Raw genomic sequence first — 20249 nt, forward strand, 5'->3', positions numbered from 1 at the left:
GCATGCTTATACTGCTGATGCACACAATGGGGAATTTCAGAGTTAAGGAGTGAAACCTGTAAGAAATAAACAACAGCTTCATTAGAGTATAGAAACAAACACCACACAAGGAGTAAAGTAATGTGAAATGCGAAATGTACCTCCACACTGGTAACCAACAGGGCGATCAACAATGTTGCAGCGTTTCGGAATGGTCACTGCAATTTCCGGCCTCACGAAATGTACCTCCACACTGGTAACCAACAGGGCGATCAACAATGTTGCAGCGTTTCGGAATGGTCACTGCAATTTCCGGCCTCACTCCCGCATTGTACGCTGTTTGAGAAAACAGAACAGCACAAAGGCATGCTGGATTCTTCACCTTTTTCTCCATCACAGTGCAACAACGCTCGGAAACCGGGACTCTCCGATGCTGTGCTGCGTACGTACATGCTTCCAACTTCTCAGCCTCCTTCTCGATGTCGTGTTTCCCACACGGACCATAATAACCAGCAGTTCCCTCGACTCCATTGAGCCCTGAAATGGTCATACACACAAGAAACGCGAGAACGCACATGTACTTCACTGAAGTTTCCATTTCCACAATGCAATTCAGGGACACTTTCGATTTACAACTTGAACTCAAACGAAGATGGTACTCGGTTATTTATAGTGAAATAAATAAGTAAAAAAGTAGCCATTTGCACCGATTACAATGGACATGGAACTAGAGAAAGAGTCTTTGGTCAGCTGCAGCACCTCCTGTTCAAGAACATGGATTTTGAGTTAGCTGACTATATTAAGTCATACGTACTTACACCTTTTTTCACTGTATAATCTTTCGTTAAGCACCCATACGAACTAGAATCAAGTAACGCAATACCAAGTCGATAACAATGGAAATAAAGAAAATTTGAAACCGTGCACCCAGCATTACCATATAAATGTATAAGTCTACCAATCGCCTGCTCATCGTTTTTGCCATTTTTCTATAGATAGTTGTGTTTTTCAATTAGTTTCTGTGGGATCTATCTTTGGGAGTATTTTCACACCTCCGTCTGTATAAGACCTCTCTTTTTTTCTCTTCTCATTTTCCTAGGCTTAATTAAAATACAAGTGCCTAAACTATATCTTTTATTCACTTTAGGTGTTTAGCCTAGCGTTTTCTCTGTTAATATTTTAAGTGTTTGGTCTACATAACCGTCAAAAAATCTATAAGTATTCAAAACATGACATGTGGTATAATTATAAATTTTTGAAAATTTTATTTTAAAATAAAATAAAATTATTAATATTTTTAAAAAAAATCCAAAAAATTCTCAAAAATCTAAAACAACCCCTAAAATATTAATTCCAAAACATCAACTTTGTCGTTGTCGTCCGCGCGATCGTCTACCTACACTTTGTTCCCTACTGTCAGCTATCCCCTTGTCTTTGGAGGCACTCAAAGTATTGTTACTCGATTGTTATTCCAATTGACCACAATGTCGACTGTTTGGTGGTGTTAGACATACAGTTCAGAAGTGTTATGCTGCCAATGAAAGTGAAACTGGAAAAGATATCCAAAACATTAAATTTATTCCACAAATGTTGTTCAGCCACAACAACAGAGGGAAGAAGCACTAATACATGATTATAATCACGTTACTGCCTCATCTTCCACACACCATACACTACAGTAAAACTGCCTTTTTGCGGTTTTTTTTTACCTATAGCGGTGTTTTTAAGCACCGCAAAAAACACCTGCGGCGTTATGACAAACGCTGCAAAAAGCGCCGCTAAAGTTCGCGGCGTTTGTTCAACAAACGCCGCAATAGGTGTTGATATTTAGCGGCGTTTGCGTTTGTCTTACAACCGCCGCAATAGGTTTTGAGATTTAGCGGCGTTTTTTGGATACAAGCGCCTCTAAAGGTCTGGTATATAGCGGCGTTTTTAGGATGCAAACATCGTTAAAGGTGTGGTATATAGCACGTTTTTAGGATACAAACGCCGCTAAAGGTCTGGTATATATCGACATTTTTAGGATACAAACGCCGCTAAAAGTCTGGTATATAGTTGCGTTTTTAGTACACAAACGCCGCTATAGGTCTGGTATATATCGACATTTTTAGGATACAAACGCCGCTAAAGGTCTGGTATATAACGGCGTTTTTAGTACACAAACGCCGCTATAGGTTGATAACTAGCGGCGTTTGTTACAAAAAACGCCGCAATAGGTGTTATTATTTTTGCGGCGTTTTTTGATACAAACTATGTTAAATGTATGATATATTGCGGCGTTTTTTTGTTACAAACGCCGCTAAATAACACAGAATTTAACAAATTAAAAAATTATTGTCGATTATCCCAAATTTATTTTTTCAACTTGTTCCATTATCCAACAAACATGATAGCAATAACATCAAACTCTATATCCATAACAAGCAACATCAAATCCAATATAATAAATAAAAGTTTTCATTAACGTAATATAAGTTCAGTTAAACACGGTTCAGTAACATTAACAGAATGCTGATAACATAAATGAAACTATGATGGTGGATTTTGAGGTTGAGTTTTCTATATCATAAGCATCATATCATTGAGTCGTTTTTCAAATTCTTCACATCTCTGCTGATATGTTGCTTCTCTCTGTGCTGCCGCTGCTTCCCTTACGTCATTTTCCACTTTCAAGTTAGCCATTTGTTGATCCATCTCAGCCAACTTACTAACTTCTAATTGGGAAGATTGAGATTGTGATGACATGCACTGTGATGAACTGGATCCAAAATATTTGGTGGGAGTAACAAATGATCCTTGACAACGCACCTGGCCATATCTTTCAGGACCCAAAACGTCATTAATAGCTCGGTTTTCAATGTCATCATCATTAACAAGACCTTGACTCGAACCAGTAGCATCATACTCCGCCCTTTTCTCCCTCAATTTTTCCTAATAATAAGGTGAATAATTAATTAAAATAAAAAATCTCATAGTACAAATATAAATAAAGTCAGGTAAATTTGAAACATCTACCCAATAAACGTACCATAATTTATGCAGCTTCAACAGTCATAAGAGTGCCATCCTTCTTCGTATATGTCATGTCGAATAGTTGGATTCGGCCAACTTTAGAACCGGATGTATTTTCCTACAATATACCATAATATAGTTACTATGAGTTAGTATGTACATGGAATACAAAAAACAATGTCAATAATCTATGAGTCTCCTATTAGCTATACAAGCAAAACTCTCGATCCAGCCGTTTGGGTAAACTTTTGATGTTGCCTGCTAGCAACACCAACATCCTCTCGGTCAAAAATACATCATACCAGTCCTTTTTGTGAACTCCAAAATCTGACTGCATCTTCCTATTGGTACCTGAGCATTCCAGGTGGGATTGTTTGCAGCTTCTCTTCAAGGCTGAGATCATTCTTGAAGTATTTCTTCTTTAAGGAGTTCTTGTGGTCCCTTCATCTCTTCCCTAATGCTTGCTTCACATAATCTTCAGAGACCTCTAAAGAAAATTTCTCCTATACAACAAATAAGTGTGCACCGTAAGTATACATTAGTATTGAATTTCTATAAAGTATATAATAATAATGACATTATTACCTTAACAAAATCCAACGCCTGATTTTTGTTACTATTAGGCATTTCGCGCCACGACTCATAATTGATCGGTAATAGATTTGCATTACGTCCAACTATGCCTAAGTAACCTGCTAGAAGACCTGCTTCTGGGCCAATAGGTTGACCGGTATCGTTTCTTGAAACTTTGACACGATGCCCAGGAGGAAGTTGATATAATTCCTTCAAAGTTGTACGTCCTCGAGTCTTGCGCGTTCCAGCATTTTCAACTATATAAGAAATTATTAAATGTCAGTTTTGAAAATGAACAAAGTAGTAAATAAAGTTTCGAAGATTACCTTGAATTTCTACTTCTTCTTCAACAGTTTCAGGAACTTCAGAATACTCAGGTGCATTCGATTCCTCGTTATTTCTTTCTTCATGGTCTTCAGAAGCTCGAACGACCCGCAAATCAGTTATTTTTCTCCTCGGCGTGATATATGTAATAAGCAATCGTGTGTAATAAAAAATGAATTAATTAATGAATATATTGAAAGACAACATGTTAAAGGTTATAACATTATAAATGAAGATATAAAATCGTACGACATTCTTATGTAATGTCAGGTGTCATAAATATCTTCATCAACATCCTCCCGAACCCATTTAAATTGTGTTGTATTTATGATAGTTTCATCTAAGTTTTGTGGTAGTAGAGGTAAACATTCTGATCTTGTTTCAATTTCATCTCTATTTCCATCCCCGTTGTCTATCAAGTCTCTGGGAGTATTTCGGAGCACAACATACCAACCGTCATCCATTGGATCGTGACAATAAAATACTTGTTTCACTTGAGAAGAAAACACATATGGTTCATCCATCAAATGTTGAATCGTATGAATTAATCGAGAGAAATTCACCATTGTAAACCCGAATTTATCTCTTTTTATGCATCTGTTTACATCAACCCAGTCACACTAAAACAACACAACCTTTCGTTTTCCATAATAATCTAACTCAATAATGTCCGTAAGATTTCCATAATAATCTAACTCAATAATTTTCGTAAGATTTCCATAATAATCGACCTCTCCTCCTGCGGATTATTGTCCCTGACAGTAGCATAACTTGTAGTTGACGAAGTAACTACGACTCCACAATTTTTGTGTCCTCCTTAATCTTTCATGAGATTTCGTGTGGAACCTGAACCCATTAATGAGGAAGGCATTATATCTTTTAACTATTATATTCGGACCTTGAGAAAGCCATTTAACATCTTCACTAACTTCTCTCCCACTCCAAACCTATTACACATGAATGGTGAATTAATTTGCATTGATGTCTATATAAAAAGCAAGACATATATTTTTTATAAGTATTCCGTAAGATTTAGTTGCTTACCGTCTGGCCTAACCATTCATGAAAAGTTTCTGTAAATAACTTATGTAGCTCTCGCTGATTTAATCTTCGAGAGCGTGCACGAGATCTCAAGCCTTCTTTAAACTCACTATAAAGTATATTATGTAGTTAAAAATTGATATATATAAAAGATTAAGAGATTTCATATAGCTTGGGTCCGAAAGACTTACGTGCGAAAGGGATCTATTGAATCGTGATGGAAAAGAACATATCGGTGTGCTTGTACCCAAGACGTGTCATCTAAGTGTGCAATTTCAACTTTCCCTAATGGTTGACCATAACTTCCAAACAAATAATGTTGAGGTAAGTCATCAGTACTTAGCACATCATTTCGATTTGGTCTATTCCATCTTGTTTCAACATCTTCCAAATATCTAGAGAAAAATGTCATACATTCCTCTGCCAAATACCCTTCAGCAATTGATCCTTCAGGATAACGCTTATTACGACAATAAGACTTTAACTTGCCCAAGAACCTATACACAAAACAACATAATACGTAAATACATTTTATTAAAAGGTATAATCAGTAGTAATTTGAAACATGTAATTCAATTAACACCTCTCTATAGGGTACATCCATCGATAGAAAATTGGTCCACCAACTCTTGCTTCGTGAGGAAGATGAATTAGCAGATGCACCATAATTGTGAAGAATGAAGGAGGAAATATCTTCTCCAAGTTGCATAAAGTCAAGGCGACTCGATCTTGTAGTTTATCAAGTTCTTCAACCATTAGAACTTTCCCACATATGGCTTTCATTATATTAGAAAGTTCAATGATACAAGACGTCACCTTACTCAACATGCAACTGCGAACAGCTACTGGCAGTAAATCTTGCATTAATATGTGATAATCATGTGACTTTAAACCATAAAGTCTTCGATCTTTAACACTGACACATCAAGAAATGTTTGATGCATACCCATCTGGGACCTTTATATCCCTCAACACCGTGCAAAACACTTCTTTTTTCTTTCTTCGAAGGAGAAAAAATTGAAGGCAGCAATAAATATCTTCCATTCGGATGTAATTGCGGATGAAGATACTTTAAACACTGACATTCATATTCGAATATTTGTCGCAAAAATATAAAATGTGGATACTTTAAACGAAATTAAGAATCGGCATAACACAGGTGGCAAGTGTAAAACCTGATCCGGGTATTTCATAATTTCGTGGTAAGCTGATATCCTGCAAGGCTGCAACTTTTGAATCAAACTTCAAGCTGGCAACTTTATCCTCAGCGTGGATGCACTGAAATATGAATGTAATTCAGTAAGAATCGGCATAACACAGGTGGCAAGTGTAAAACCTGATCCGGGTATTTCATAATTTCGTGGTAAGCTGATATCCTGCAAGGCTGCAACTTTTGAATCAAACTTCAAGCTGGCAACTTTATCCTCAGCGTGGATGCATCTGAAATATGAATGTCACATTCAGTCAATCATGAGTATAGGACTAAAGCTTTACGATTTCACAGAAAGAAAACTTGATAAATTAAGTAGAGCAAGGCATTAAATCTATGTTACTCAGATTCAGGTGTGTGTGTTGGATACGAGGATCAAACTTCATAGAAAACTCAGTATATGATTAATCCGGATGGTGTTGTGCTTGGTCCAGAACTCAGTATTTTCTTTGTAAAATCTCGTTAGAAAATTTTATAAACTAATACCATAGGAAACTATTCTCTTTTAATGTTTTCACATTTTTTAGAATAAGATGAAAACTTTGTCTCAAACTGGACAATGAACATGGAAATATTCAATAATGGCATAAAGTGTTTCTGGTTTAGTATATTTTGACAGCAAACATGTCCAATTTGGGTTTTGTATTAAGATTATTATATACTTAAATACAAACCAATTTTTATCCTAAAATCGAAATAGAACATCCTGTCATGTCTGAACATTTACTTTCACAGTGGCTTAAAATTCTTGCCACCAAGAACTCCCTGCTTACTTTATCATAGGCCAAATTACGCTGATAATCTCCTATATAAAAAAAATGCTAACAGGTCATTTTTTAAAAAATATTCATTTCAGAGACAGTAGAATAAAAAATGTATATGAAAATATATAAAAAAAAATTACTTTTATCTGATATCTATCTTTATCCGACATTGACATTGGAATCCAAACAACCTAGTCATCGAGTAGGAACGAAGAAGAAACAACATACGAAAACAAGATAGGAAAAAGAAAAGAAGCACCCTACTACAACAAAAGAAAAAGCAACAAACGACTAAAAAAAACTAAACAATCAGTAATAAAAGAAAACACTCGTGACGAGAGATTTACTACAATCAACTGTGATACCCATTTCGACAGGAAGATAGGAATTTGTCATGGAGGTGGAAAATAGGAATTCAGATTGGCTCAACATTGTCTTGGCTGATGCTGAGAATGAGAAATGGCTGCCTGGGGTACTTCTCTTCTAAATTTTGACTATATATATTAAGAGTTCGATACATGAATATGGCTTCAGAGTAGTAAATAAACATGGAAAATTGAAGATTCTGATTTGAATACCACTGTACTTTATTCTAGAAAAGATTAGACATTTATGGTTGGTGTTAACAGGTATGAGTTCTATATGTCAATATTATCCATTTCCACGTCTGCTTAAAGACAATTCTAGTAACTAGCAAGTAGTGATGAACAGAAAGGAAAGATGAAGGGGAACTTGCCTATATTTGACTGCTGCGTTTCACAACGCACAATGAAAGGAAAGATGGCTTGAACGAAAGAGAATGAAGAAAGGAAAGATGGCTCGAACGAAGGATAGAAGATACGAAAGAGTTGGACGGAAAGAGATTTGGGGTTTGATCTAAATTTGCGGGTGAAATTTCATTTGAGGGTGTTAGGGTTCACCGGTGATCTGCAAAATGAAGAGGGAGATGAAAATTTGGGGTTTTTTATCTAAGTTTGCGGCGTTTTAAAAAAAACGCCTCTATAATGCCGATATATTGCGGCGTTTTTTTAAAAAAATACCTCTAAAGTGCATATATATCGCGGCGTTTGGGTAAAAAACGCCACTATTGTTCAACTCGATTGCGGCGTTTGTAGAAAAACGCCTCTATTATTTAACTCTATTGCGGCATTTGTAGAAAAACGCCTCTATTATTCAACTCTATTGCGGCATTTACATAACAAACACCTCTATAGATTACACCTATTGCGGCGTTTGTACAAAAACGCCGCTAATGTATAAATATTTGCATCATTTGTTGAAAAAACTCTGCTAAAATATAAATATTTTGAGGTGTTTGTTAACTAAATGCCACTATAGTTTACACCTATGTCGGCGTTTGTATAAAAACGCAGGAAAAGTAAAAATATTTTACGACGTTTCTTAATAAAACGCCACAATACAGTAAACCTATTGCGGTGTTTATTGATATAAACGCCGCAAAAAGTCAGGTATATAGCGACGTTTATTGATACAAACGCCGCTAATGACCTTTATTTTATAAACTTGATTTTAAATATTTTATTTGTGCTCTACATAAACTAAAGTTACTATCATGTAGTTTTATCTAATTACCAACAACCGTACACTTAATTTTAGGATACAAAAGTTATGCATAAAAATACTTAACAACAAAATACATTAAAATTTAGAAACATTAAAGTAATGCATAAACAGTCTTCACCATATTGTTTACTAGAATTTATTCTTCATTGCTCCTTCGTGGGGAAAGGATGTAAGAAAGTTGTTTTCCTTGTTTGATGACGCATCATTAAGTTTTTCCTCCGTGTAAACTCTATATGGAGAAACTCTTCATCCATTTCACCAAATAAATCCTCTAAATCCGGTTCACCAATAACACTCCTTGCGCGCTGCAGTGCTTCACTTGAAACAGATAACGACCTTCCACCTATAGTATGAAACTTGATTGGAGGTGGCTTTGGAACTGAAGCAAACATTAAATAAATTTAAATAGAAGATAGAAACGTTTACTTGGAGTATCAATAGAGCCAACGTCGTCTTCATTGAGGATAGATATTGCTTTTGCAATTGAAGATTCTTTAAATGCCACTGAGTTACCAATTTTGATTCTAAACGTCGGGTATTTATCCACTCCTCTGTCATCGTTCTCAATTAGCTTTGAACATCCTACATGCGTGCGATCTATGAAATTTTAGAGTACAAAATAAAAATATAGTGGCATAAAATTTCAGCGATTAATTATTACCTTCACTTAGGAGATCGGCCATGGAAGGGTATTTTGCAATAGGAGGGCCTTTCGGGTCATCATCGAGTTTCGATGGCAAGTTCGGACTGATAGTCTCCCAACGATAATTTGATCCATCGTCAGAGAAAAGACGCCACGTGGACATTCTGACTATATTTTCTCTTACTGAATGCAACACCTGCTCTTCGTATAGATATTCACGTTTTCAGAAGCTATTATTTTCCTATTCGAAATCAATTATTTTTATATTTGAAATGTTAAGTTAATCGATCGACGAATATGGCCAAGAGGGGGGTGAATTGGCAATTTAAAATTTCGGTGGAAGCTTTTGCAGAAAATTGAAAAGATTTGCACAACGATTTAGAGTGGTTCTACTTTCTCAACCAAAGTCTACGTCCACTACCTTAGCTATCCACACTAAGGATTTTCCATAAATTCACTAAGTTGTCTTTCTTTTGAGGACAAAGAGTGACCTTACAAATCCCTCAAGAATTATACCCCAAATTCTTGAGAACGCTTTCTTCCAAAGAGAACAATACAAATTTTGCAAACTTACAAGAAAATCCTCGCAAGGCAAGATGTTTGCACAATTCTAGAACAAAGAAAGAACACTCAAAAATAATACAATTGAGCACAATAAGTGGTCTTAAAAGCAAAAATGAATATTGAATGAAATAGGCTTGAAAATGCTCAAACTTGAGGTTTGATGCTTTCTCTTTGATTCTCTCTTGATTCTTGTTGATTGTTGTTTCTTGTTGTTGATCAATGGCTTCTAAGCTTGTTTAAATACTCCTTCAATAGATTCTGAATGTTGGGGATGATTAGTGGAGTCAATAGAGTCGTTTAAGTGTGAAAACAATTAATAAAACAGTTGGGAGCGTCTGGTGCATCGATGCATAAGGCTAGTGCATTGGTACACTATGTGTAAAATTCAAATATTTCAACCGTTGGACCCTTAGTGCATCGGTGCACTAAGAGTGCATCGATGCATGAAGTGCATTCGATGTTTCAAACAAGCCAGAGTGCATCGATGCATGGTCTGTGCATCGATGCATAAAATGCATTCGATTTTTTCATAAAACCTTGAGTGCATCGATGCATGGTATGTGCATAGATGCATAAATGCATTCGATGTTCAATTTATTCAATGGTACATCGATGCATGGATTGATGCATCGGTACACTCCTTTGAAAAATTGATTTTAGGCTCGTTTTTGGTTCGAAATACTTTGTGAAAATTGTTTCAAAAATATTTTAAGATTAAAACACAATTTTACACTTTAGTAAGGATTGTATTTGATATTTGAGTAATATTTTGATATTCGAGTAATTAAATCGAATATACTTAGAAATCATTTGTAAAATCTTAAAATTCATTTATACTTAATTTATTATATCGAAACATCAAAATGTTTTCAACAATCTCCCCCTTTTTGATATAACAAAACATTTTAGTAATTTTAAGATTTTCTAAAAATTTTGAAAGATATCACTCCCCCTTACTTTAACACTTACACTTCTCCCCCTTTTTGTTAAATCAAAAAGACTCTAAAATGTTTTGAACAAGGTTTTTGAAAAACATAGCCAATTGATTATTAATAAATATAGCTTAAGCTGCTAAGATCAAAGATCAAGAGAAAGGTTAGCCATTAGTTTTCATAAATAATATTCATAAACATGTAATGGATAATTGGTCATATATGTCTAATGATGCAAAAATAAGTATTAATATCAAAAAGAAAATTCAAACCAAACATATATATATTAAGATTTAATATCCAAAACAACCAAAACAATAATCCAAACATTCAATCATCCAAAATAAACAATCCAGAAACATCAAAATATATATCAATCCAAGTTTTAAATCCAAGAAAGCATAACAAGGAAAAATCTAATCCATCGGAGGATCGGGAGGAGGAGGAAATCGTGCTTGCATCTCAAGAGAGAGAGCATCCATACATACAAGCATCTGCCGTTGAAACTCCATTTTTTGAGCTTCCAAAGTATCTAAGCGATGATTCACCGCTTCGTTGTTAGCAGTCAAATGGGATTCGATGGAAGCAAATCGTAGATCAAATGTCTCCAAAAACGAACGAAAATATGGAGGCACTTGATCCTCTTGTGGTGTCGGCGGATCGTCAATGTCTTGAAATAAAATCATCATATGCAGTCGGTGCTGGAGGAGGAGCACAAGAAGAGCTATGAGCAGCCCATGAAGAACTAGCTCCCAGAGTTTGCTTATTGGATCAAAAGACCCATAGACCAGTTTCCTCGTCCTGTTTCCAATCAGCTTTCTTCAACAAGGTGAGATTGATTTGGTTTTGGAGAGGGATGGGATTGTCGAGAGAGACGTTAAGACCAAGTTTGATAAAAAAAATTGCTAAGTAGACATTCATAAACTAAAGTTTCAACATTTTTAGAAGGGACAGCATTTATGGTATCTACTAATTCACTAAAAATAATATGTGGCAAATTGATCTTTGTATTATGTTGGATGCAATGTATCCACCATAAATCCCTGACACAGAGAGTGGAGTACCTTCCTCCGGATGGTCGAAACCACCAAGAGATCATTAAATGTAGAAAACGATCGTGATGAGTACGTAAGGTACTGATACTAGCATTAGGAATATAGGGATATGCCACTGTTTCTTTCTCATTCTATAAACCATTGTTATCTAGCCCAAATTGCCTAGTGATAGACTCGAAGTCAATATGAATATATTATTCTAAAAGGTAGGATCTAATTCTTATAGTCCCACATTGAGTCTGGTTTTGAATACATTCCGCATTATAGTAGAAAATGTGGACTAACTGATGATAGACAATTGGTTTAAGGTGAAATAGTTTATCAAACTTCCAGGACTTGAGAGTCGGTAGGTATTGAAAGTTAATGTCTACCATGGCTTGAACAGAGGGAATATGTTATTCCCGTATTTTGTAAGATTGGAAGGAGTTCATATACCTATGGTAAAGTTCATCCCTACGACGCTCAGGCATATTAAAACAGGAACTTATAATTTTCATGTTTTGGTCAATCAGGTTTGGATTTTGAGGTTGAGGAGGAATAGGATTATTAGGTCGGTTTGAACGACTTGATGAAGTCCTAGGGCGTTTAGGATTTGACATGGTTAAGGAATGTAACATGCAATTTTGAAACACATGTATGCACAATAATCAATCCCAAAACTCAATTGAGTCCGCAATAATTCAAGGTTCTCTAAACCGGATCCTAATGGGCATAGTTTTGAAAAACTATTTAGAAAACAATGTTTGAAAATTATAATATGTATAGTTTTTCATGAAAACAACATAATTAAATCAAAAACATCAAATTTAAAAATTAAATTAAGATTTTTGATTTTTTTAATATATTTCGAAAATTCAAAAATTCATTGAAATTTTGTGAGTTTTTCATGAAATTAGTTGTAAAATCTAGTTTGTAATCATCAAACAATCAATTCCCAATATAATGTTCATCCTAGAACTAATTAAAACCAGTCCTAATATAAAAAAAACAATCCAATAGAGGTTTTTTGAAATATTACATTGAAAATTTCGGAGTGAGATGAATGTGAAGTTGTTTTGCATGATTTAATGATAAAAGCAGGATTAGGAGTTGAAGTATGAATGATTTCTGATCAAAAACTAAGGATTTGGAGCAATTTTTGAGAGTGAGGAAAGGGAAAGAGCGGCGGCAGAGAGAGTGAGAGGTTAAGGGTTTTGAGAAAAATGAAAGAAAACAGGTTTTTAAACCCAAAACCTGACGTATGCATCGATGCATGGCAGTGTGCAACGATGCACATTCAAGGAGTGCATCGGTGCACCTTCATGGTGTATCGATGCACATTTAAAGGGATGCATCGATGCACTATTAAGTGTATCGATGCATTAAACACAAAAATGTCAAAAATCCGTTTTAAATACTCAAAATGCTAAATTAATTAGCTCTAGTGGTATTGGTAACTCATATATTGAAAATTAATCATGTTCAATCAATTAATTTTACCCTTAAACTGCATTTGAACATAAAATTAATTTTCACCAAATAATCATAAACTCCCTCTAACTAATAGCAAAGAATGCAATCAAAAATTATTATTATTATAAGCATTTTTCATTTATTCTTAAAAGTGCTAAAATTAATTTAAACACTAAGTGAAGATAGGTCAGTTAAACCTAATTCTCTCCTAAGTGTCCAAAATCTTTCTTTGTCTAAAGGTTTTGTAAAGATATCTGCTAATTGATGCAAAGTATCAATAAATTCTAGAACTACATATTCCTTAGCGACATGGTCTCTAATAAAGTGATGTCTAATTTCAATGTGCTTAGTTCTAGAGTGTTGGATGGGATTTTTATTGAGACAAATAGCACTAGTATTGTCACACTTGATAGGAATGGTACCTACTTCAATTCCATAATCAAAAAGTTGTTGTTTCATCCATAAAACTTGTGCACAACAACTATCGGCTGAAATGTATTCCGCTTCAGTGGTACATAATGCAACACAATTTTGTTTCTTTGAAAACCAAGAAATCAGCATATTTCCAAGGAATTGGCAAGTACCAGAGGTGTTTTTCCTATCTAATTTGCATCGTCCAAATCCGCATCAGAAAAGGCATGCAAGCTAAAGCTAAATTCTCTAGGATACCAAAGTCCTAAGCTAGGAGTGTCCTTAAGGTATCTAATCCTTAGGGCATGATTGAAATCTAGCACATAAGAAAACACTAAACATAATGTCCGATCTACTTGCAGTTAAATAAAGCAAAGAGCCAATCATTAACCTATATAATTTAACATCCACATATTTGCATCCTTCATCTATGTCAAGCTTTGTTGATGAGCTCATTGGAGTGTCATGCGTTTCCCATTTTCCAGTCCAAACTTCTTGAGCATATCTTTGACGTACTTAGCTTGATTGATGAAGATGTCATCTTTTATTTGCTTGATTTGGAGTCCCAAGAAAAATGAGAGCTCCCCCATTATGCTCATCTCGAATTCACTTTGCATTAACTTAGAAAATTCTTGGCAATGAACATCATTAGTAGAACCAAATATTATATAATCAACATAAATTTGAACTACTAATACATCTTTACCTTTATGCTTTAAAAACAATGTAGTATCAACCTTCCCTTTTGAAAAACCTTTTTCAATTAAAAAATTTGACAATCTTTCATACCAAGCTCTAGGAGTTTGTTTTAAACCATAAAGCGCTTTTGTCAATTTAAGAACATGATTTGAAAATTTTGAATCTTCAAAACCAGGAGGTTGTTCCACATACACTTCTTCTTTTATAAAACCATTTAAAAATGCACTTTTAACATCCATTTGATATAATTTAAATTCATTGAAACATGAAAATGCTAATAACATTCTAATTGCTTCCATCCTAGCTACGGGAGCATATGTTTCATCATAGTCTATGCCCTCTTCTTGAGTATACCCTTGAGCAACAAGTCTATCCTTGTTTCTCACTATATTACCACTTTCATCAAGCTTATTCCTAAATACCGATCTAGTACCTACAGTAGATTTATTACTAGTTCTTTCAACTAATGTTCATACTTTACTTCTCTCAAATTGATTTAATTCCTCTTGCATAACCATAATCCAATGTTCATCATTTAATGCTTCTTTGATGTTCTTAGGCTCTATGCATGAAATAAATGCAACATAATTACAAATATTTCTAAGAGAAGATCGATTAGTTACCCCTTTGGATGGATCACCTATAATCTCACCATCCTTGACATAGTTGTACTCTCTTGGATAAGATACTTCCCTTTCTTCAATGGTTGGATTCTCGAGAGGATCATGATTTTCCTCATCTTTTGTTTCTTCCTTTGATGATGATTCTCCAACGTCATGTCTAAAGTTATTTGCTTGCGTAATACCTACATCATCATCAACACAATAATCCTTCCTCGGAAGGGGATTATCATCGAAAACAACATGTATAGACTCTTCTACGACTAAATTTCTTTTATTAAATACTCAATAAGCTTTAGAATTTAAGGAATAACCCAGAAAAATTCCTTCATCACTTTTAGCATCAAATTTGCCAAGGTTTTCTTTACCGTTGTTTAAAACAAAACATTTACATCCAAAAGGATGAAAATAGCTAATGTTAGGCTTTTTATTTTTGAAAATTTCATATGGAGTTTTCTTTAAAATTGGCCTAATCATTACTCGATTTACAACATAACAAGCGGTATTTGTGGCTTCCGCCCAAAAATATTTTGGCAAATTATTTTCGCAAAGCATGGTTCTAGCCATTTCTTCTAAAGTTTGATTTTTCCTCTCAACAACTCCATTTTGTTGAGGGGTTCTAAGTGCTGAAAAAATTATGGCTAATACCATTAGAGTTACAAAATTTAGTAAATCCAAGATTTTCAAATTCAGTGCCATGATCACTTCTAACACTAGTGATAGAGTAACCTTTTTCGTTTTGGATTATTTTTGAAAAAGTGATAAAATGTTATAATGTTTCATCTTTAGTACTTAAAAATAGAACCCAAGTATATCTAGAATAGAGATATACCAAGACAAATGCATATTGTTTTCCACCCAAGCTAGTAGTCCTAGTTGGCCCAAAAAGATCTATATGGATCAATTGTAATACTCTACTAGTTGATACATCATTAATGGATTTAAAAGAAATTCGCTTTTGTTTTCCTTTAGCACAAGCATCACATATTTTATTATTATCAAATTTTAGTTTTGGCAACCCTCGAATTAAATCTCCTTGAATTAACCGTTGCAAAACACTCATACTAGCATGTCCTAGTCTCTTATGCCATAACCAACTATCATGCTCATCCTTAGCAACTAGGCATAAATTAGTCATATCTATGGAATCTAAATGCACCATTTAAATGTTTCCTATTCTATGACCAACAAGCATAATCCGATTAGATGCAATGTCAATGACTTTACAACCATTAATATCAAACATGACATTGAATCCTTTATCGCACAATTGACTAATACTCAATAGATTATGCTTTAATCCATTCGCATATAAAACATTCTTAATTTGTATGGAAGAGATATTACCTATAGTGTCTATACCTTCAATGTGACCTTTTGAGTTATCACCAAAAGTCACCTCTCCTCCATTTTTGGCATTGTGCTCTATGAACAGACTTTTTTCTCCGGTCATGTGTCTTGAGCATCCACTATCAAGGTACCATGAGTTTGAGTTTGTTTCCCGTGCCTTGTAGCAATGCTCCTTTTCCTACAAACATAGATTAATTTTTTATTTTTGGTACCCAAATTCTTTTGGGTCCATATTCATTAGTTTCCAAAATCCTAGTCCCCTTAGGTATCCATTTGTGTAAGATATCCTTATCTTTAGTAGTAATGAGTTCTTTAGGAACCCATATACTTCTAACGAATTTTCCATTAGAGGTTCTTCGGGGACCTCTATGATTGTAGTTTCTAAAACTTTTTCTAACAAAGTTGGTTTTTGAATTTTCTCTTTTTTCAAAACGTTTTGATCCAACTTTAGCAAAAGAAGCTTTAAGATCATCAATTTCCTTTTGATGATCATCATTGACCTTTGAAAGTAAATTATGCAAATCAGAATTTTTCTTTTCAAACTCTTCTAGTTTGATTTGCACATGGAAGGGTATTTTGCAATAGGAGGGCCTTTCGGGTCATCATCAAGTTTGGACGGCAAGTTCAGACTGATAGCCTCCCAATGATAATTTGATCCATCGTCAGAGCAAAGACGCCACGTGGACATTCCGACTATATTTTCTCTTACTAAATGCAACACCTGCTCTTCGTATAGATATTCACGTTTTCAGAAGCTATTATTTTCCTATTCGAAAGCAAGTATTTTTCTATTTGAAAGCAAAAAAACACTTCTCCCAAGCAGTAAACCAGTAAAACAATATGTATAGATATTCTTTTCCTATTCGAAAGCTGTTATATTTCTCCATTACATTAGCTTTCTGGGTTTTCCCCATTTTTAGAATACCAACAAAAAACTAAATGAAAAAGTTCAGTAGTGAGAGAAAGGATCAAACGGTGCAATCGTGAGATAATTGTTCGCTAGTGAGAGGGCAAATTTGGTCGTCGGGACATACAGAAGACAACGTCAGCTGGAATCGTATAAGGGTCGTTATTGTACCAGAGAAATCCCTTTTAGGGATGCATTGTTAAAAATGATTTTAGGGATTGGGTAGGAGAAAAATGTGGAGCATATATTGACCCTTTTACGGCATTTTTAAACAAACGCCACTGTAGTACATGTTTTTGCGGCGTTTTTATAAAAACACCATGATAAACAACATATTACGGCGTTTGTAGGACAAAAGTTGCTAAATTATTACTCTATTGCGGCATTTTTTGCACAAACGCCACTATAAACAATACTATTACGGCGTTTATTTGATAAACGCCGCTAAATTACTTCTCTATAGCGTCGTTTGTTGAACAAACGCCACTATAAACAACACTATCGCGGCGTTTATATAAAAAAGCCGCTAAATTACCACTCTATTATGGCGTTTGTTGAAAAAATGCCACTATAGACAACTCTATTACGGCGTTTGACCTATAAACGCCGCTAAATTACCACTCTATTACGGTGTTTGTTTACAAAACGTCGTTAAAGTATCATTTTATGGCTTTTGTATTGTAAACGCCGCGACATGCTTATATTTTGTGGCATTTTCCCTTAAAACGTCGCTAAAAATGCTGTTACAGAACACTTTTGCTGTAGTGATATCACCAATGATCATGCCAAACTTCATTCAAGTGCAGCCTATACATGTAATACTTCACTACTTGTGGGCAACGGTGACAGTATTAGAATTTTCCATGTTGGTCAGGGTTTCCTTAATACTCATTTTTAGCCTTTATTCTTGTAAAATTTACTACGTATTCCTAATATAAAGAAGAATCTTCTTTTTGTGTCTCAACTTGCCCAGTATAATAACGAGTTTTTTAGTTTCATCTTTATGGATGTTTTGTGAAAGATTTTTTGACAGACGTAGTTTTACTTGTCAAAATAAAACAAAATTTTCTTCTCAAATAAAAATAAATAGAAATAAATATAGTATAGTGAAAGAGGGTCGATTCCCATGGACTTAGAAATTCCTTATACGATTTATTGTCGATTTTTGTCCATGCAACTGCAAGAAAAATAAATTAGAAAGGGGCATTTCGCAATTGAGGGATGAAAGAAAAAAGAAAATTAAAATTAAAATCAAAGTAAAAAAATTAAAACGTAAATAAAGTTTGTTTCAATTCCGTTTGATCGTCGAAATGGATTTTTGCTCCGAGATTCATGTCGGTTACAGAAGGCCAACCCATTATAACTTGCCTTTCTCTCTAATAACCGACCTTCCCAAGTCACTCTCTGAAACTCGATTCTTAAATGCACTAACCACATCTATTGTCGTTAGAACAAAAAGAATTAAGTATTGGAAAGACCCGACTTGGATTATATTATCTTCTCGAGAATCGAACCCGATCTCGATTTTCCTTAGTGGACCACAGCAAAGTGTGTTCTTAGGAAGTCGAATATGGCACAGGCCGATCCTTCCTCCCAACTATAAATTAAACAACATCCAGACCAACGTCGGCTTTTTTATTTGAAATCGTTTTAATTTTAAAAATATGGTCGATTGTCGATCTTTGATTCCAAAAAATTGAGAATGAAACTCGAAGGTATTTTAATGCTTTTTCAATTCTCACATATGGAATTGAGTCATCGCTAGCTCTCGACTAATAAAAAAAAGAAACTTTATAAAACAGAGAATGAAAATTACAAGATAAAATTCAAGATAAAGAGATATGAGATATCTAAGCCATACCCTAAGGAGGGTATTTATAGGCTTCTAAATCCTAAAAATAACAAGAAATTCAAAATGAAAATAATCCTAAATCTTAAAAGATAAATCCAAGTGTTTTTTAATTCAAACTTAAATTTAGACTACTAAAAATTTCGTCCATCCTCTTCCAATAATGATGACTGGATTGCTTCTAGAAACTTCGTGCTAACTAGACCTTCTAGAAACTACCACGTCAGACCCGCATCGTGCCCATGCCTCCAGCCACCACCAGAAAATAAAAAAGTTGCAGAACGCGCCCTTTGCTTCCAATTCCAATAAACAGGTTATTTGCACAAAAAATAAGCCAAATGCAACCAAATCAGTATTGAAAAAGTTCATAAAGCAGGAGAATTGGCAAGTAAAAAGTGTCAATTGCAACCACTCATCAAATTCCCCTAACTTGTCTCATACTTGCCCTCAAGTATACTTTGATCAAACTAGTTAAGAGCTCGATTTACTTTCCTCCAACCCGTTTCATACTCAAGCAAATTATGAAAGGCAAGCTCACAATAACCATTTGAATCAAAAGACCAATCAAGTGATGCAATTTTAGTATGTTCTAGTTGTTAGTGTGGCATTGAGCTAGTTTTGGAATTAGTTTCCTTACGTAGATTAGGTGGAGCATTCGAGGAAGCCTTAGAGCAACCGAGGACCAAATCAAGAGCACATCAGAGTACGTCTCAAGTTTTTGAAGGGCATGTATATTTATAAACCTTGTTGTAAAGTTGAGCCATAAAGTTATTTTAAGTTGGTTTGTATATTTTGAATGTAAATATTATTTTGGGAGCTCCCCTATGTAAAGTTTTCAATTATATTTATGATTGATTTTAATACGAAAAAGGTTAGTAAAATGGTCGCTTTTAAATAAGAGAAATGAGAAAAATTTTGGTCTGCCACTTCGATGGTTCCGTGTAGCATCCTAATTGGTCGATTGTGTGTCGTATTAGTTTAGGGTGTTACAAAGCACTACTCATGAAAAAGATGATGACTAACTAGAAACAAATAGCGTAAATAACATGAAGAATGTGGCTAAAAGAGGACTTAAGATAAAAAAAATTGTCACAAAGTTTACCAAAAAACCATTGAGAACATCACCGCCCAAGGAGCTTGACATTTTTTGTATATAATTCATGTTCGGATTGACAGATCGAGATCAAGTAGTTGATTTAGGCAAGTAGTCGATTAAGGAAATTATTAGCCTATTCACAGCATAGATTTGGAAAAAAGATACGATAACCAAGAAGCACACA

At 34.6% G+C, this 20249-nt stretch overlaps 1 protein-coding gene across 1 annotated transcript; it reads right to left on the bottom strand.

Moving 5' to 3' along the window:
• On the bottom strand, nt 1-609 carry LOC120172708. The gene is made up of 2 exons (XM_039180107.1): nt 226-609; nt 1-56 (listed from the first exon to the last, which is right to left on the bottom strand). Exons 1-2 carry the CDS (start codon nt 575-577, stop codon nt 43-45), a joined length of 366 nt encoding a protein of 121 aa, XP_039036038.1. The 5' UTR covers nt 578-609; the 3' UTR covers nt 1-42.
• Nucleotides 610-20249: the final 19640 nt, after the last annotated feature.

This window comes from Hibiscus syriacus, unplaced genomic scaffold (assembly GCF_006381635.1).
Source record: "Hibiscus syriacus cultivar Baekdansim isolate YM2019G1 unplaced genomic scaffold, ASM638163v2 tig00111877_pilon, whole genome shotgun sequence".
NCBI lineage: Eukaryota > Viridiplantae > Streptophyta > Magnoliopsida > Malvales > Malvaceae > Hibiscus > Hibiscus syriacus.

Coding starts and splice junctions, on each gene's coding strand:
- LOC120172708 (XM_039180107.1), bottom strand. CDS start 577: ATGGAAACTTCAGTGAAGTACATGTGCGTTCTCGCGTTTCTTGTGTGT.